At 41.9% G+C, this 20,471-nt stretch overlaps 1 protein-coding gene across 1 annotated transcript in view; it reads left to right on the top strand.

The window, feature by feature from the left end:
• Positions 1-20,471, top strand: part of LOC147252314 (ATP-binding cassette sub-family C member 4-like) — a 41,756-nt gene that overhangs the window by 4,422 nt on the left and 16,863 nt on the right. Inside the window, exons 8-20 of the mRNA XM_086220574.1 lie at positions 582-831; positions 908-1,015; positions 1,133-1,222; positions 1,860-2,051; positions 2,148-2,242; positions 2,375-2,461; positions 2,543-2,639; positions 3,455-3,676; positions 3,852-3,983; positions 4,153-4,190; positions 5,378-5,472; positions 5,886-6,032; positions 12,284-12,363. Of these exons, the coding sequence (XP_086076700.1) occupies positions 582-831; positions 908-1,015; positions 1,133-1,222; positions 1,860-2,051; positions 2,148-2,242; positions 2,375-2,461; positions 2,543-2,639; positions 3,455-3,676; positions 3,852-3,983; positions 4,153-4,190; positions 5,378-5,472; positions 5,886-6,032; positions 12,284-12,363 (1,633 nt within the window). The remainder of the gene's footprint in view (positions 1-581; positions 832-907; positions 1,016-1,132; positions 1,223-1,859; positions 2,052-2,147; positions 2,243-2,374; positions 2,462-2,542; positions 2,640-3,454; positions 3,677-3,851; positions 3,984-4,152; positions 4,191-5,377; positions 5,473-5,885; positions 6,033-12,283; positions 12,364-20,471) is intronic.

The following is a 20,471-nucleotide window of genomic DNA, read 5'->3' as shown; positions in this document are numbered from 1 at the left end:
GGTTAGGTTAGGTTTAGGTTTTTGAGATTTAAACCTTGATTTTTTTTTTAGGCTGCCATCATCAAGCTCTCATTGCGACAAAAAGTGCTGACTCACTGTCTCCTCATGTTCCCTAATACTTTTATCACCTTCCGTGATGTGAAATCATTCCCTTATGCTCAGCTACTGAAGGTCTAACCAAAAAAATAAATAAATAAATAAATAAATACCATCACTGTTAAAAAAAGGAGGAATTCTTCAGGTAAATACGCGTTTTCTTCAACAGAATGTGAAGTTGGGAAGTTCTTCATGGTTGATGAAGGCAGTATGTCTACCGCTGAGGTACCGTTTTAAGACACAAGGGTTGAATCCCTGGGTTTTGGTGCATCTCACCCACGACTGGGCGTCCTACATCGGTGTATTGTCTTGTATGGTCAAGATACAGGGGAGTGTGATCCTGTTATCCTTTTGTGGCAGGTTATTTAAGACTGATAAATGCATAAATATAAGAGAATTTGTCATATTATGTACTCATACAAATGGAGTGCTGCCAAAAGAAAAAGATAAAACGTATGTTGTTGTTTTTTTTTGTCTTTGTACAGAATAGAAATCTCCAAGATCATGCAAAGCTCTTACCTTCGTGCCTTGAATATGGCATCATTCTTTGTGGCCAGCAAGGTCATCATCTTCATCACCGTTTGTGTGTACGTGTTGACGGGGAACAGGCTGTCTTCCAGCAGAGTCTTCATGACGGTTTCCCTCTACGGAGCCGTCAGACTCACCATCACGCTCTTCTTTCCCTTCGCCATTGAGAAGCTCTCTGAGGCTCTCATCAGCATCCGAAGAATTCAAGTAAGATGGAGGTTGTCTTCAAATGTGTTGATTATGATTGTAACTGATAATTTTTCAATGGCATTCTTCTTTTTAGGATTTTCTACTCCTGGATGAAGTTGCCCCTCATCACCTGGGGCTTCCTGTTGTAGAGAAGAGAGATTGTATGTTGAAGATTCAGGATCTGGTGTGCTACTGGGATAAGGTGAGAGCGCATGGAGGGACCTGCCTTTTATTTGAGTTCATTTTAGAGCCCTATACAGGAGACTTCATGTGGTTCTGCCTGGTTCAGGTCATTTTATTTTTTTTCTTTTGGTTACAGATACAAGAAGCGCCCACGTTACAGAATGTGTCTTTAACGGTGAAGGCGGAGCAGCTCATAGCGGTCATCGGGCCTGTTGGAGCTGGGAAGGTTAGCTCTCTGAGTGATGACATCATAAGTTACAACAAGTTAGGTGCTGAAAAGATTTAGATAGTTTAGAACAAGTTGGCCTCTGTAAATGTTAACTTGTAAAAACAAACATGGCTGAAAAATGACATGTTTACTATGTTTCGTCTTGCGGAGAATTGGAAGGGAGACTGAAAGCAAGACTGAGCAGCTGGCATGGATTATCCCTTCCAAAAATGTAGAATATGACAACTATAATCTCACCTTTGATATGCAGCTTCTCCAACATTTTTATGTTCTGAAAGCTATGTTTCGCATCAAGAAAATCCAGTATTTAAAGTTTTTTTGGGGGTTTCTGAAACAGCTGTGTTCACAAAAACTAAATTAAAAGTGCAACGAAACGATTCCTGATTTTGGACCCTCCGACAGACCCATTTGCGAACTCTAAAGGTTACTCATTAGTATTTTGTATCTTCTTTCTTTAATCCATACAAATATAAATGCATCCTTTTTTTTTATTTAAATGTCTTCTATGTGTCTTCATGTGAAGCTAAGCTAAGAGCCCCCTGGCTACACGTTGTTCCTAACCTCACAGACATGACACATGATGTGACCCGTTCACATTTGAGTATGTATTCTTTTTCGTGTGTTCGCGCATCAGTCGTCGCTCCTGAGTGCCATCCTGGGAGAGCTGTGTCAGGAAAGTGGCGTGGTCAAGGTCAAAGGAGAGCTGACCTACACGTCTCAGCAACCCTGGATTCTACCTGGTACCATTCGAAGCAACATCCTTTTTGGTAAAGAACTCAACCTCCAGAAATATGATAGAGTTCTGAGAGCCTGCGCCCTCAAGAGAGTGAGTTGTTGATCATCACACGCTCTTGCTTCTACACGCACTGACACCAGTATGAATATGAACAACTGGTAAAGGCTGCGTTTGGACCCCGTTCAGGATTTGGACCTGTTACCAGGTGGAGACTTAGCGATGGTTGGAGACAGGGGGGCCAACCTGAGTGGAGGACAGAAGGCGAGGGTCAGCTTAGCCAGGTGTGCTGATGAACAGAGCAATGCCCGTGTGTGTGTGTGTGTGTGCGCGTGTGTGTGTGTGTGTGTGTGTGTGTGTGTGTGTGTGTGTAGAAAGAAAGAGAGTAATAACCTCTGAATGAGTGTGTTTTTTAGAGCCGTGTATCACGATGCAGACATCTTCCTCCTGGACGATCCACTCAGCGCCGTGGATGCTGAGGTGGGAAGGCACCTCTTTGAAGAGTAAGTGTTATATTTCTTAATCATTATCGTCATACATGTCTTCATATTGTGTTCAATGTGACTCGTCATGCTTGTCTTCAGGTGTATTTGTGGGCTTTTAAGGAAGAAACCTCGCGTCCTGGTCACCCATCAACTGCAGTATCTGAAGGCTGCAGATCAGATTATGGTCTTAAAGGAGGTGTGTATACTCGTATAAAGGACAAAGATGTGATCAATCTGAGCTGTTATCATATGCAACCCATAACACAGCGTCACATTGGCAGTCACTGACTTTTTAAATGAGCTCAAACTTCCAAACTCGTGCTGAATAAAGAGCCAGTATTCGCTCGACAAAAAATATAGAGTTGGATATGAATATAATAGTTCCCCTGTGATCCCTCCGCATCCTTGGCTTGACCCCTTTTCATAAAGCAGTGCTATTTAATCTATCTTTTAAATGACTCCTCTGTTTTGTATGTAGGACACGCAGTCACGCTAGCTAGCTGTGATGAGTCCCAGGCTGTGGCTGTGACAGAGCAGTTGTAGAAGTTTTACAAATTCATTTTTAAAAGTGTTTCAAAATATGTTTATGAGTAATCAGCAACAGAGACATCGAACAAAAACTCATTATCATTATTTTTTTTACATGCAATATATTTATGTGTGTGTGAAATTAAATAATTCTGTTTATTAAAGGAATAGCCCCTCCCCGGCATCACCGTTTGAATAACACATATTTGTTTAGGTGCTCTTGATATAAAACACATGGAGTCTGTAATCTTTTAATTATGTGACTTGATTATGTACGTTTCGAACATTATGAATATGAACTTGTATGGAAACTCGGGATTGTATTGAACACATTTTTAAACTTCTGTATCACAGAGAATCGATTTCCTGTAGAGCCAGAACAACCATACCTTATTCTCTCCATGCCAGGAGAACGTTACCTATATTTCCTGTTTTGTGCAGATTTCTGCAACTATAATTGTGTTTTTCTTGCATTTCTTTCAGGGTCAGATGGTTGCATGGGGGACCTACAGTGAGCTGCAGGGCTCCGGTCTGGATTTCTCCTCCCTGTTGAAGGAGGAGGGGGGTCAGGAGGAGGACAGGAAAAGCACAACTCCCATCCCTGAGATTGTTTCCCACTGTCCTCATACACCCTCGGACAACTCCAGGTCCTCCCTGTCCTCCTCTCGCTACTCTTTGTTTGAGGGTGCAGAGCCACTGGCGGTTGTAAGGACATTTGAATATGAGTAAAGTTTGTGTGTAGCTTCAAGCAGACATTTAAATGTAGAGGGGGAACTTTTTTTTCTCCAGCCACTAGAGGGCAGAAGGTGCTCACGTTTCCTTGCTGATGATGGCAGTGATGCTGGATGAGTGGCGCTGACACCTGTGTGTCTGTGTGTAGGTCGAGCAGCCAGTGGAGGAGGAGAAGCGCTCAAAGGGAAACGTTGGCTTCTACATGTATGTGAAATATTTCCGAGCAGGCGCCAATTTACTCATCCTCCTCATCCTCATTCTACTTAATTGTCTAGCTCATGTGAGTCCTTCCATTCATGTTTTCCATCATTTTAAAAGAAATAACTGCGTTAAGTTTTGATAGATGTAAAATTTTATAATTATTTTGGTTAATAAATTGTTTTGTATGTTTTGTGCTTATTTGTAATAGTTTATAAAATAAGGTTTTTTGCTTGTTTTCCTTTTTTCAGGTGACATTTGTTCTACAGGACTGGTGGCTTGCACTCTGGTGAGGTGTATTCTTTATTCTTTTCCTCATTTATATATATATATATATATATATATATATATATATATATATATATATATATATATATATACACACAGAGACAGAGACAGAGAGAGAGAGAGAGAGAGAGAGAGAGAGAGAGACTTTTCCACACCTAGTCAAATTCTTAAAAAAAAAAACTGTCCTCTTTATGACAAAGAAAATTAATGAACAAGGGAGACATTTTGCCAGGATAATGTAAAGTTTCGTATTTTTATTGAATTTCTTTGTCAGGTTTATTTTTATGTTTATTGTTGTAATTCTCTCTTCAGCCACCAGAGGTTGAAGTGTGTCATTACCCCATGTTCTAAAGAGAAGTAAAAGCATGCATAGCTACATTTGGAATGTCTGCATCTTTTCCTAACCACTTTTCCTTGACCTCAAGCGTCATGAGGTCAAGGAAAAGTGTGAAAGAGAAGTCATAAGGACTCAAGAAAAGACTGTCACAGCACAAAGAGAACGTGACTGCACTTAGCAACTAATCGCTGTAGTTACATGAGGGTGCATGTCATTGAAGTGAGCCTGCTGCTGTGAAACTACAATGTTCTGAAGATGGACAACAAAAAGCACATCGTCAATTCTCAATGTTGGTGAGCCGGGTGTAGCTGCTGGAAGAAAAGAACACTTTTATTCCTATTCACAATCTATTGCTGCACTTGTGCACTTGCATTTATAAAATATTAACACTAATTATCCTAAATAAAAGCTCGTAACTTGTCACAGATTTTTTAAAAAATCCCCCGTTTTGCTTCAGAAAATTAAATGAAGGATTTAAAAATATACATATATGTTTATATATATATATATATATATATATATATATATCCACATAAATCAAAATCATATGAGAGAATAATGTGTCTGTCATTTTTTTTTTCTGCTCGCCTCTCAAGGCTTCCATATAAACATGATTGCTTAACAGGTTTTCAGAGCCAAACTGATGCATTTTCTCTGACTGGAAATGGTTGATTATTTATCAAAGATGACTGAGCCACACTGTTTTTCTTGGCATTATTTGTCACTTGTTGAAGTCGACCTTCAGGAGAGTAGGAATGTGTTTTATAAAGGGCCTCCATGTTGCAGATTCTTTTCTTTGCTGTGTTTATATGTCCTCGTGGATTTTTGGTTCTTTTGTGGCTGCCTTGCAGGGCCTCTGAACAGACGCACATCAATGTGACAGAGCACCTCAATGGCAGCTTCCCTCGGCAGCTGGACCTTGACCTGTACCTAGGTGTTTACGCAGGTGAAGCTCACTGAGCGCACATTGCTTTTTGTGTACTGTAGAAGCTCTGAATACAGCAGCCATTCAATGAACAGCTCCACAGTTCTTTGGCTGTAGCCCAAGGCCTTCAAGGCCAAGTGTGTGTGCACATGGGCCTCAGCTGTACCGAGCGATAGCAGTGCCTTTCTTGTTGTCTGCTGTTGGATTGCTCTGATTGTCTCCCTGTGACTCTAAGCCTCTTCACTCTTTCCCTCTTTGTATTCACTGTTATAGATCAGCATTCAAGACAAAAGTGAAAGACTAACACAAGTGGAATATTTTTTCTTCCGTTACATTGCATGCTTGATAACCTTAAATGCATAGCTGTCCTTGGATGAGGCGTGAGGATAGGATCGTAATGTGGTGCTGTTGTTTTTTTCTGTGCTTTTTTTCAGGTTTAACAACTGCATCAGTAGTATTTGGCTTCCTGCGTACCCTGGTCTTCTTTAATGTCCTGGTGAGCTCAGCCCAGGCCCTACACAACCGCATGTTTAACGCCATCCTCCGAACCCCGGTGCGCTTTTTTGATATCAATCCAATTGGTAAGTGACACACCTCTGTACCAGGTTCTTATTTGAACAGGCCTAACAGATTATGCATTAGAAGTTATGGATTGAGCAAACGTTGTTATTGTTCTTACCACTAGAGGGCAGACTGTTACTTCTTTTTGTACACTTTCCAAGCATCATCATATTTGGCCTTTCACTCCATAGTTTGTCTACCCAGCTTCTTATAATATTTTATGCGTTCAAATATGAAAACATTTTACATGAGAATATTTTTCTAGACAGATTTCGTACAATAATCACATTGATATGTCGGTGTAATTTGTGCAAGAATTGAACTGATAAATGCACACATTAATTCGAGGATTTAATATGAACTATAATGAAAATACGTATAAAAATATGATCAATTTATCTGTGAAACATAAAGATAATTGTCTATTTGTACGTGTTAAAATCCTACCATGAATGAACTAAGGATCAAAGCTCGTGCAGCCAAGAGGATGATTCAGTAGATATGACTTAATAATTTGCCATAATGTATTTAAAACTCTCTTTTTTTATATATTGTGAACCAGAACAAAAAGGCAAACAATCATACTGGATAAATACTGTTTGCTCTAGATCTTGGACAGTGCCGTGTTTGGACTGAGCTCTGTAAATACAGACATATTTATCTTGCGCGCCGTATCAGAAGTCTTCGATTATTTCATTAGCTTTGTAGGTTGTAGCTGCCGGGTCAATGGACTGGACAGACGGACGTGCTTTTAAAGGTGAACAAACACTCCAAACCAATATGGCTTTACTCAGGGAGGACTGCTGGGTTTTTCCTTCACACAAACCAGTGACACATAAGGTTTGTTTAAGCGACGTGTAAAATATTCTACTTTTCCTTTTAGTTTGTCTATAGGCTTCTTTTTATTAAAGACCTATTGCCGCAATCTGTCATTCATACCCAAAGTCAACTATCAAGTGGCTCACTTTGATAACTTTAATTTTTCGGGAGCATTGTTCACCTGTCAGACGATAATTACTCAGCCTAATCTCTTCATAGTGACATGCATGTACAACACAATCAGCCCGGGTGGGAATTCTTAACAAGAGGGAAACTTGTATCTGTATAATGAGTCATAATAAACTGGTAACACAAGTCTAAATATGATTTGAGGGTGTTCGAGCTTGCGGTTTCTCTAGAATTGGAGGTGGGTGTAGCACCAAAGCTTTCCTTTGCGAAGCTGTGTTTGGAGCAAACACGGCAGGTCTTAATCTTTGACTTTTTGTTTTTACTGCTACTCTTGTGTGTTGGGCTACCTGACGGCTTATCTGGGTGTAACTGGCTGGCTAATCTACGCGCAGGAGGAGAACAAACACTCTGAATAATGTAATAATCTGTTGAATATCGCAGTAAAGGAGAGGCTTAAGAGACACTGTTATCTGATTGGTGTTGTGCTGCTATCAGGAACTATTGTGTGGCCAGTCCAGTCATTACAGCGGCTCGGCCTGGAGGCTGGCAAACAACGCTGTGTGTCAGAGCTGGATTTATACACAACTGTGCCAGGTTTTTTTAATTTATCTTTTTTTTTATTGTTTGTCCGGTTAACAGAAGGCTAAGCATGCGTATTATAGTTTAAATATTTTACACTTATTACACGTTTATTTGTCTTCGCTTGAGTGAAACAGAAACAGCATGACAAAGACAGCTGTTGACAGCTTTTCTTCTTTCTTAGAGAGATTCTTTTTTTCTTTTCTCCCTCTCCATACAATAACTGCCACTTCCGTCCTCGTTCCTCTGCTGCAACAGTCTCGCCACCAATGTACATCTATACTCTGGTGTGTTGTTAAGGATTTGACAACTGTTTACACGCATAAGTGATAGCTGCTGCTGAACAGCGCTTGCGGTTTGATAGTCGGCCTCAGAGTTAAAGGTTACCATTTCAAGCGTCACTGCACAAAGGTCTTATTTGTTATTCTACCAATGTGGTTTGTGACAATGCAGTACAGCAGCGGTGAATTATGACTGACGGAGATGCATTGTTGCTCCTCTCTGACGTTGAATGCCTTTACACTATTTGTTATCTTTTGTAGCATGTAGATTTTCCCATTTATTGATTTAAACATTTATATATCAGAACGTTTGATAAGTTGTCCGGCAGCTAGATGATGGTGGTAACAATTCCTGCAGGTATATCCTCCGTTGTATTCATTTATATAACTCAATATCAAACTGCTCAGTTTTTAGCAGCCAAAATGTGATCCAGGTGGAGCAGCACACACAGCGCTGGATGTGTTGAGCTGATGTTGATCCCTGTAATTTAGTGTCATTGAGTGGGTTAATCCCCTCAGAGACTGCAGGCCCGAGCCTCAGCTCATCAGCACAGTCGAGGAGTTTTCAGTCCATACACACACACACACACACACACACACACACACACACACACACACACACATGCGCGCGCCGTCTGTCCCCCTTTTTCAGATCAGTATGGGCCATCTCGGCGCTGGATGTCACTCGGCTGCAGTCGACGGCGGGAACATTAGATCGTCTGTAGTCGAGGGTGTGAGATTCAATGTTTTTAATGTCTGTATTTCAGGTCTAGGATGCAAGAGTGTTAAGAGCAAAGTGGAGGAAGTACTGCGGAAAGGGGGATGATGATATCGAAGTGTGTAAATTAAATGTGGAGATGGAGCCTTGTGTGTGTGTGTGTGTGTGTGTGTGTGTGTGTTTGTGTGTGTGTGTGCAGTTTGGCTGATAGAGCTCCCCCTCGCTCTGCACTTCCACTATTTAATTGCATGAAAGGGAAGGAGAGGAGATTGCAGAAGCCTGGCAGTGAGAGCGAAGAGAATGGATTTAGAATGTATTAGTATTGGCAGCAAGGTGCCGGCGGTGGGAGGCTGCCCCAGGCCCCTGGGCCCTTCATGGAAGTGCAGGTGAGCTGTGCCACCTCCAGCCTTGGCCGCCCCCTCCCCAGTATTCCTTCATTATTGCGCTTGCCTCTCTGAAAGGCCCCTCTAACTGTACCGGGGCCCACACATGGAGTGGCTCTGAGTCGTCCCCTTATCTTGATGTTTACAGGGAACAGCGATTTGCCACACGCCCCGCTCTAGCCGGACCCCACTGTTCCACTTCTTTAAGACTGATTGGGGGCCCTGCTCACCTAATATCTCCACCTAAGGGGCCACCTTAGTTGGGAGGGCTTGATATTTCCTGAGCCTGAAAAGTGGTGCAAATCACCCCTGGAGTCTTAAAGCATGAGGAATTGTTTGATACTAAAGCTGCTGATATCCTGAAATGTCTATACCCTTCGCTACACAATAGCTGATATTGTTGACAGCCACCCATAGTGATTGAAGCTATTGTCCCACGCCGTTCTTACCTCATAGGCATTTCCATGCAGTGAATGTCTTTGTGTAACTGCATCACTGTAATGTATCCCCTCTATAGTCAGCGCAGGATGGAGATGGGTCTCTACTTCATCCCCTCTGCAACTCTCTGTTGTTAACTGAGCCGCTTGTCAAACAGCTGATAGCTGACTGATGTTCTCTGCTCTAATACCCTCTAACCATAGGATGATGTAACCAGGAGAAACAGATCCTGTTTCTTATTGGCATTGTTTGTCCGGGTTTGCATGAATTTGGGTCATCTATGGCTTAGACAGTAAAATTACATAAAATATTATTGGATCTTCCATAAACACAGTTTGACAAGTCCTCATCTCCTTTCCAGACTAAAGCAGGATCCTACACTAGTAGTAGCAGCTCTACCCCCTTAGTTGAACCCTCCCCTCAGGATGTCTGTATGCTAAAGGGGCACTCACACTGTGAATAAGATTAGTCTGCCTCCAAGTGTACAACATGCTTACGCCACTTGACTTTGAATCAGTGCTGATTTGGAGCATTGCTGGGTTGTTGCGGGGAATAATGCTCTGGCCGGGTTTATGCAATGGCTGTTATGGGGAGCCCGGGCTCGTCCGCATGCATGTTTTTAGGCAGGAGCGGCATTTTGGATAAAGCTGTAAGCTGCTTACAGCCGTGGAGAGAGGTGATTACAGGGCCCACCTCCGTAGGACTGACTGGGAGGCTGGGAGGCAACTTTTAGGTCAGTGGTGCCATGCTTCCACCATGCCTCCAGTGTGCCAGACCGCCACATTCTGCCAGACTTCCCCTGCCTCCTTCTGTCTCTCTCTCTCTCTCTCTCTCTCTCTCTCTCGCTCTCTCTTCACCCTCTTTTATGGCCTTTTCTGCTCGCTGGATAAACTCGTCTCTCCTTGCTGGAACAGTTAGTTTCACTATATCAAGGGTTGAATTCTGAATGAGTCAGTGCTGCTGCCTTAACATTCCTGCTCAGATATTTTTATTTTGCTCGTGATGCATCGCAGTCAGGGACAGTAACACGATATCATTATGAAAAGCGGAGCTGAGTTTCTACAGTTGGATACCGAACTTTGCACTTTTAAGGGTACATTTGGAATTACATTATTTAGGGGTCAATCAGGTCGGCCTGGCAGAATATGGGGTCCGATATTCAGCATTTTTGCAATTATAGGAATCAGTTTTATGTGATTGCCGATAGGATAAAAACAATTAAGATTAAAGATGAACAGTTTTATTTGTTTATGAAGCATTTAGTTATAAGAAGTGCTGCTGGGAGCTCAGGACACTTTTTTGTTTTAAGATGAAACATTCTCTTCATATGAACTACCGCCACGCCATAACATGGGCTACCAATTCAGGATGGATCAGATCAGAGCGAGATTGAGACCATGTGACGTCTCCACAGCAGTAAACCAAAAGGAAAGTAAGATCCCTCAGAACTCGATGCAGGATTATTTGACTTTGGCCATGGCGACGATAACCAAACTCAAGGGTTTACACAGACAAAAACACGAAAGATGACATATTAGTGCTGAGAAATTAATCATATATTAATTGAAACATAACTCATAATAATTGAGATTATGATTGCTCATCAACACCAACTTTAGAGCCTCTCAACAACTCTTTCTCATTAGGGTTATTTTTTTCTTGTACTTTGCCTTGAATTGTTGATATTCGCATTACAGACGCTTGATACCTGATACGGATACTTTACAAATCTGGCCGAGAGCGTAATTTAACAATACCAACATTATATTTTAGTCAATATATGCAGTCTTTTACATCCTGAGAAACACATGAAAACACTGTGAAGTTGAAAGATAAAAGTTTCCTTGATTTTGAAGGCATTCAGAAAAGCCCAAATCATGTATTTATTGTTGTTTCCTCATCATTTCTGAGGAGAAACAAGAGACTTTTGACAAACTGGTATCGATGTATTAAAAAAAAAGGATCAATATATTTCCTGATTCTGATGACCTCCTGATAAAATGGAGTATCCCTAGTACAGACTGTGTGAGAGAACTGTAGGGTATACAAAATAATTATTGTGATTATCTGGTCATTGATTTGAGGTCAGCACTGCTACGCATACCACATCTTGGTTTTATCCTTCAACCTGAGCTCGGTAGCTTTGCTCTGTTACTCTCTCTGCCTCAGAGTCTGAGGAGCTCCATCAGGGACAGATAGGAAAGGACTTTTTTGTCTCGCCAGCCGTACAGTGGTATAGAGCAGGGGATTGTCTATCACTGACCCTGCAGTAAACAGTGTGTGAAAGCAGCTGGAGTGTAATCTTATGTGCTGTGGGATGAGAAAAAAAGAAAAGAAGCAGAGGAAAGTCACTAAAGGAGTTAACAATACAGGGCTGCTCCAGCACCTGCACAGCACCGGCTGGAATAATGAACACCTGAGCAGATTGGAGGCAACTCAATTAACGTCACTGACACTGCCAGTCGGAACATAAAGGCAGGTATGCAGCTCCTGTTGCCCCTTTGTTTCCAAACAAAAGCTTTTCGCACGTATTCAGCCAAGAGTTGGGCAGTCTTCATGAAATGCAAGACAAATAATGTGTCATTGTTTAATCTAGATAGGCCTCAGTTATCTGTCCAATATCACTCTATACACTCGCTTCTGATAATTGTTGCTCAATATGGAGATTAAAGGAAATTAAAACAAACAAAGCCTTGTTGTCATAGGGCTAGCTAATGGACGCAACATATCTGTGTTTGACCTGTTGCCATATTTGATTATAGTGAGTAGAAATTACACCACATGATGAATACTAATGATATCACCCCATACCATTATGATTGTACAAGTGACAAATATCTGTGCTACATTCTGGTGTCAAATGTGTCATTTTTATCTATTTAACACTGATTTGACTCAATCGGTTCTTTTGTGTTGTTCCCCAGGAAGAATCCTCAACAGGTTTTCAAAGGACATTGGCTACCTGGACTCCTTGCTCCCATGGACGTTTGTGGACTTTATCCAGGTGAGTCTCACCTCGACAGGTTTGGTTGCTGGCGCTGCAGCATGGGGAGGCCATTTCATGCCTGGCTAAACCTGCTTTGTGGTCTGGGTCCCCTAATCTGGAAACAATTACTGTGGGATTACCTGCCAGCGCGGCCCAGTGCCTGCACAGATTTAATAAAAGTGTGCACATAGGCTGGAGGGGGGTCGTTGGGGTGGGGTGGGGGCGTGGCTCCCGGTCGTGTGACACAACAGAAGTGGCATCTTCAGAGAATGTGTACAGAGCCTAGGCAAGTGATTGGGAGAAAGAGGGAGAAAAAATGGGATGATGAGTGTGATATGGAGGAAAACAGTGGGGAGGGGATGACAAGCGTGGTGGCAAAGAGAAGAAGTGTGAGCAGCAGGCGTAGGATGTGTTTGCAGGGGTGGAGCTGGATGCACGGTAGAGGGGGAAGGGGACGGGTCAGTTGGAACCACACTATTCCCCTAATACTTCTCAGTCTTAGAGGCCACATAGCCAAAGGCCACCCTGATGCATAACCAGGTTAGGTTACCAAATGCCACACTGCCACCATGACAGCCATCTCCCACGGAAGCCTGCGGAGATGCGCCAGCTCATGCACCTAGTGCCACAAAGACGGGAATGTTCACTGCACAATTCGAGGTAGAGGGGCAGGCGTGGCTCCTTGGTTCGAGCCAAAGAATGGAACAAAGGCGCCCTGAAAACGAATCCCTCCTCCACAATGCCTGAGTGATGTTTGTGGCAGATACCCATCTCACAGTAGACAAAAGCCATCTTAAATGCTGAAAGCACAAAAGATCATACCCACAAAAGCTTTTTGTCTGCTATAGTTCACTTCATTTTGATGATTAGTTGAATAATGGCTGAAGTAAAATAATAACTTTGGAGAAGACTCACTGGTCTGAGTGAAAACGGTGAAAGTGTACGAGGTCATGACTGAAAACGCGCGCATGTACCTTTCCAGTGTTGTCAGGAGCCCCGACAAAATATGAACCAGGCTGCTGTACAGAAGAGCAAATGTGATTTTAGTGTCGTGTGAGTCTTCCTGCAGCGCGATTGTGGACGAAGCATTTTTGTGTTGGCCACTTTCTGCTCTTGTTTGCAGGTGTCCTCCATGTAGAGCACTCATTAATGCTTTCAGGAAGGAAGGTTTTTGCTCTTTTATCAAAGCATTAACCACACAGAAAAGCTGCTGATCCTGACTATTGTTGTTCATTCCTGGAGGGACATTTCCCCATAGTCATTGTCTAAATGGTTGTCAGGGCGGAATAAAGTGAAACTTCATAAACAATGCCCTAACTGGTTTATCTCTCTGTATGGGGAGAGGCCGTTTCTGTGTGGGGGGATTTGCTCCAGAGCCTCCCTCTTTATGGTGAAGTAAGCACTCCACATCCCCTCAGCAGTGCCCCCCAAACCCACCAAACAAGGGGATTCCCTCAACCTGGTTACACCCTACCAGCCTTTTTTTTTTTTTTTTTTCCACAGGTCTCATTTATCACTAAGTAATTTAGTATTTTGGGAAAAGAGAGTTTCCTTCTCTCTGCTCTCTCTGGTCACCCAACAAAGACAGAAATGTCAATTAAAAACACCTCAGGCTTTTGGGACTGTTAGCTTTTGTGTGGACTTGACCTTTAAATCCTGGGTTGCTGCTGTTTTCACAGAGGGGGGAAGAGCAGGAGGGCAGGAGAATGAGGGGTGAGCACAGGGGTCTTTGAGGGGAGGATTTGGAATGAGGGCTCTTCACCGAGTCAGTAACCGGGGGGGGGGGGGGGGGGTAGCCTAGGTCTTTCTAGGTCTCTGAGACAAAAATACACACATTTTCATTAAAGTAAAAGTGCAGATACAGATCCCAACAAGTACCAACTCAACTTTTTTATTCATGTTAAAATAAGAAACTCCCAAATCTGCAATATAGAATAAGATATCGAAGTAACAGGTAATATTATGGAGACATTTCTTCTGCCGTTTCTTATACAAAGCTAAGTAAATCTCACATTATATAAGATAGAAAATAATTCAAAAACTGTTCAATCTGTCAAACTTACTGACTGTCATATGTGGCATGCACTGATGGTTCCATCTAGGGATCATCTTTTTGGTGTTATTGTCCCATTTGTTTCAGTTGAAATCGGCCATGATGGCGTGCAATTAGGTAAAACAACCGATAGCCTAAATGTTCTCCAATGCATTGAAACTAAAGTTTAAAAAAAAAGTCCGCTTTGAATATTTAAGGAGTACGAGGTTGAAATATTTGTGTTCAAGTGTGTGAATGGGGGGTGGGGTGGGTGGAAATAAAGATTTGTCAGAAAAATGAATACTCAAATGCAGATTCCTTAAAACTCCCATTAATATCCAACTTAAGTAGTGTTTTGAGAGTCTAAATCCTATATTGAGGGCTATTTCTGAATGAAACTGATTGGAAAGGTGGGAAATAAAATTGGGAGGTGTATCCCATGTTGTTGGAGAGTATAATTACATGACATCAGCTGAGACCCCTATGGTCTTAACTGTTGGGATAGCAAAGCCCAACTGGTGCTCCATGCTTTAGCATTCCTCTGTAAGATGTCTGATAACCCCGAGCTGTCACACATCTGACTTTCGTCTACATGAATAAATTCAAGCCAGCAAGCATGTAACCAGGGAATTTTTAGGGAAGAAATTGGGTCTGAAAAGGCAAACAGCCAAGGACACACCAACATACTGATTTTGGCTAACGAGCTAACTCATGTAGCTTAGCACAGAGACCTGTATACATGCTGCTAAAAGTTGTAGAATGATTGACAGGTGGATGTCATGATATTATTGGCGGTTACATGCTTATGCGAATACATTATCGAAACATTATTGGAAGAATTTATTTGAAAATTTTGTTTCACAGAAAGACAAAAAACAACAACTGGATTTTGATGTTAAAAAAAGATCGGAATAGACTTTTTTGTAATTTGTTTAGCCATGTGACAAAGGATCTGAACCTACATAATTAAAAAGGCATTTTTCATCTCAGCTTGACTTAAAAATGTATTTGTGCAACTCTTACATATGTAAGAGACATATGAATGTTCTTTACATCCGGGCTCCTGTCAAACAAGTTCTCACCATGCTCTCTGAGCTCATTGTCACCACATCATATGGGGTTTTTAAATGTTGTGTATGTGGCCTTTCTGTCTCTTTACAAAAACCTCAACACCAACTTTGAACAAGCTCAAAGAAATATCAAGTTTACGCTGCCTGACATGACAAATAGACTCTTATCAGCTAGCAAATACTTCAATGTTGTTGTTGTTGTTGTTGTTTCTCTACATTCCACAAGGGGGAGACAGTAGTGACATGCTATAGCTTTACAAATAGTACTGTGTTACTTAACTACTACGAGTTGCATTGAATCAAAACTAACATCCATGAATGTTGGCTCGTATATCAGTAAATAAAGCCATGTGAGAAGAGTTTGTGTGAGAAACTCTGAATGCGTGTGTTTAATAGTCCTACACACACACACACACACACATACACACACACACACACACACACACACACACACACACAAAAAGCCAAGATAGCTATTGTTTAGAAACACTGGTGGTTGGATCTTTTTGTGAGTCTGTATATTGTGGCACATTGTGTGTCAGGCTTCTTCAGTGGCTTTGTGGGATATGAGAAGTGCTGACGTAACCCTGAGTGCTGTAGGATGGGATTTCACCGGCTTTCTCTTGCTTCTTTACCACTCCAGTGACAGAAGAAGTCAAGAATGCACTGGCTGCAGGCATAACACACTTTATTCTGAGAAACACACAGGAGGTGGAAATGTATATGCTGGGCCATAAATCCCATTAGATGAGCTTTGTTTTATGACAGCGTTTTTGTCTACCTGCACTTGGTAGAAAGTGCACAGTGAGCAACCTCATTTTAAACTTTTGCAAAAATGGTTAATATTACACACACACACACACAAAAGCATTTATGTACTTAACCGGCCACTCAGCAATACCACACATGGTCATTTGATGGCGAGCACTGGCCAGCAAAAGCCTCCTGTGTGTGTGTGTGTGTGTGTGTGTGTGTGTGTGTGTGTGTGTGTGTGTGTGCGTGTGTGTGTGTCTGTATGTGTGTGTGGTCTGTCATGACGCTGCGGTCCAGCACCTCAGCTGCTCTGACTCAGACATCCAAGCCAGCCGTGGGGTCCTCGGAGCCTGGGAACTCTACAACGCTTCAGTCTAACTTAAAATCTCAACCATGTGTCAGAATGATGAATTCTGTGCTTTCTTGTTAGTTTGCGTTGGTGAAGTTCCGTTGTGTTTTGAATTTTTTTTATTTTGTGATGTGAAAGGATGAGAAAGAAAAAAAGGAGGGACACAAATGATTTATAGAGGGAGAGAGAGAGCGAGAGTGAGAGAGAGAGAGAGAGCACATTTCAAAGCCTTTCTCTTATTTCCAAAATGGGGTTGGAAATCAGCAGCTTGACTGAGCCCAAATAAGTGACTTCTTTTACCTTTTCACAGCACACAAAGACCTAATCCAAGGACTACTTGAGCCACCAATGTAGACAGCGACTGAGACCACCACAGTATGTGTCAGACTCTCCTCACCACACACAAAACACATTGACTGCAGCTTTATGAAGTGAAAATGCCCTAGAAAAGGAAAATGTGAAGGAGGTGTCCACAGTCATTTCTCCCAAAGAAAAGCTGCAGCATCTGGGCATTTAATGCTAAAATAAAGCCTAAAGACAGAGTAGAATGGATTGGGTCACATCTATTGTTCAAGAGCCCAAGTGGAACAGTGCTGTTTTGTTTCAGTACCACTGACCCTTGCAGCTTATTGTGCCGCCCTGTCACGGAAAGTGTGGACCAAAAAAAAAAATCCCAGCAATGACAGAGGACTTCTTTTGAGGAATTTCTTTGCCATGCTTTCCCTCATCTCCTGTTTTGTTTTCACATTTCCAGTGGCAGTAAATAAAGGGAGGATGGAAAAAGAAAGGGGGGGGTTGTAAAAGGATTCCTTGTGTCTGGAGGGATGTTTAATTAAATGGAAGTGTTTATTTTCTGCCGTGGAACAAGAGTCGCTATCATCGCCGAACACAAATATAGCAATTAACTTCAATTTTCTTCATTTATTGCGACATCAAAGAGCTGATAGAGATCATTGAGAAAATAAAGCAATTAGGGTCAGCAGAGATCTGAATGGTCTTTGGACACAGCAGTGCATCCAGTTTGCTTGAATGACTCAATCACATGCGTGCGGTAGCTTTCTTTTCTTGCTAAAGAGCAATTAGCGGTAATTCTTTATTTAAACTGTTTGTATACAAAACCTTTCATCCTTTTATCCACTTTTATGTGCAGCGGGATGTGGCTTTGGGAGTTTTCTGTTCCTGTGTGGTTTCATAGGAGATATGGATGGTGGTGTGGGAGGGTGAGGTGGATGCTTGTGATCACTTATCGGAGTCATCTTTGTGTAGTGTGGGTGGGGGCCACGGTGTTCTCGATGCTGCCGCGATAAGCGCCAGACCACGTAAATGGATCACATCAAACAGAGCCTTGGCGACAGCGAGCCCAGGGGATCAGGAGGAGGCAAGACTCCTATCTAATGGTTCCTGTTCCTCCTCTGTCGCCTGAGATGACCTCACAGTCAGATAAGCCGGCCTGGCTCGGACCTTTTTGACCCCGAGTGAAATGGGTCCAATTAGAATTCAAATGAACTAAGCAGCGAACATGTGTGAGCACCAGTAATCAGCAAAAGGAATGAAAGAACATTACAGCTGCTAAGATATTTGCTCAGTTAATATTTGATCCCCTCAAGGGGAGGCTAGATAACATGCAGTAATGGCCCGTGTGCCACCATCTCACTTTGCAGTCTGGTAGCCTTCCATCAGGGCTAAGATTGAAACTTATGTACTGTGAAATTCTCGGGATCAGTTGTGCTCAGTAGCTTCCACTCCCTGTTTGATTGTGTGGGCTCCCCTACAGCAGTGGTTAGACTAGTAATACCCTCTTATCTGAACTGCAAATGGAATTGAGTGGCTTTTCATCATAAAACTACACTGAAAGTGATCATGCTTAAATGTGTGCTTAAATGGCAGATAACATCCGTAATTAAGGTGCTGAATTAAATTTTCATCTCTCTGGGTTAGTCTGAGACCACTGAAGGTAACAGTGTGATCCTAATCTCCCCTTCTTAGGATTCCTCTCTTAGGATGTGTCTAATTTCAGGGTGTGGGGTTTCAGTTTTATCATCCATCAATCGAATACGAAATGTGTAACACAATTTGGGTTTCGGTTAAGAATAACTGGTCTCACGTACTTATTTCAGCAAGTGGCCAGTTATAGAAGTTTGAAATATTTTTTTTCCAGGTGTAGCTGTTTCTTTCTGTGGTGGTGTCGAATATTCAGGTGCTTTACTCAAAAGAAGTTGGAGTTCGTTGAACGTCATATTCATAATGATTTTTACATTAATGTGCAGCGGCTTCAGAATTAGAACGGTCCGGTTTTTGTTGATTCGATTGTTGAACTCCTTCTTTACAATTACAAACCAGTCTGAGCTGCGTCCCCTCGAAACAAGTCATAGAAAGTTTTCCGCTCTTTTGTCACTGTGTTTTTCCTACAACGGAGTTTGATGCTGATTGCAGGTGGAACTGCTTGGGCGATTACCATGGTGACCACGGCAACGTACGTGCAGAATTTATGTGGACACACAGAGGATGCAGATGAGGAGAGAGAGCTGACAGTAGATACTGATGGATAGGAAAATAGAAACTGTCACTTCTACCAAACTACATAAAAAAAAAAAACTAGCATTTTAAGGTTTGTTTGCTGTCCAGTCTTACAGAGTGGGGTGACAAAACATGAGTTCATGTTTATGTGTGTGGTGAGAAAGTGACTTCGGTGTGGTTTTGGGCTTTTTTTTCTCACAATTAAAACAAAATCAAAGTTGGAAACTGCAGCACCTCAGATGAGACTGCTGCATATATGGCTGCTATTGAACTTACACAATCGCTACAGCAGTAATATGGTTATTTCAGCAACGAGTATTTATACATGGAGGTATTGAGCCTGCTTCTCTTGCATTTTCTGAACAAGAAGGACAAATACTCAGAGGTAACTTTGTGTAACCAAATTCTGTCTCAACTCTTCTCTCCAGCACTACTTTATTGTCTCTGGGAACTTCCATCACATTCAAGTAGACAAACTAAAACTTTCTCCTTCCATCACGATTCTTTCTTTCTTCTTCCTTTGAACAGTTGTCACCAATTAAAGTTTTTTCCCCGCAGTGATCAGTTAAATTAATCTGATTCTTAATCAACCGTTATAAAGAGGAATGATTTTAAGTTGTGTACAGACGAACCTAAAGTTGAGGCATTATCTAACGTGTGAATGACCTGTTAACGACCGTAGACACAAGGGGCTGCGATCTCTAATAAGTGATAGATGGAACTAGAGCCTACACACTGTACCTTTACGTGTACATATCATGTATAATACATAGGACAGTGTATGTTTCTTTCTCCTCTGTTCAAGTAAAGGTACATATCAGTAAAATTCATGGAGGCTATCAAAATTGGCAGTGATCACAGACATTATTGAGTGTCACATATTCAATAGTAGGTCACTGTGGTATTTTCATGCTGTTTTTTTCAGTTTAATCTGTAACACATTATATTTTTAGTTGTTGTTGTTTTTTTTGTTTTTTTTTAATACAACCTTGTTTAGACTTTTAAGTTCATTCTGAACTAAAAACAGGTGTGAAGGTGCCAGCTGTCCAGAGCGGTGGGTGGTTCCGAACCAATTACTGGAAGCTGAGGCAGGTTATCACTCATAGATGAAGAAAAGAGAAATCCAAATCAGACGCATGTGGAGATGAGAGGAAAAAATACTTCAGTTCACACTATAAACCTGTTCATTAATATTTCTCCATTCAAGCAGAAAGGGTCCCATCTGTACAACAATTTCAAGTGGAGATGCAGCCCACATAGACCCTGGTCGTTTGCTGAAGACCCAAAGGCAACCGTTTCAGGACTGTCAACCCTGTTTTATCAAGACAGCACCAACAACTGTAATGTCTGAGCCCAAAAAGGACTGCATTTCTAAAGGTTTATTCCAAACAAATACTACTTTCTG

This window comes from Aulostomus chinensis, chromosome 12 (genome assembly GCF_037954235.1).
Source record: "Aulostomus chinensis isolate RoL2024-O1b breed Wild chromosome 12, RoL_Achi_v1.0, whole genome shotgun sequence".
In the NCBI taxonomy this organism is placed as follows: Eukaryota; Metazoa; Chordata; class Actinopteri; order Syngnathiformes; family Aulostomidae; genus Aulostomus; species Aulostomus chinensis.
Note: the sequence above shows the minus strand (reverse complement) of the source record. Positions and strands in the feature narration are given on the sequence as shown.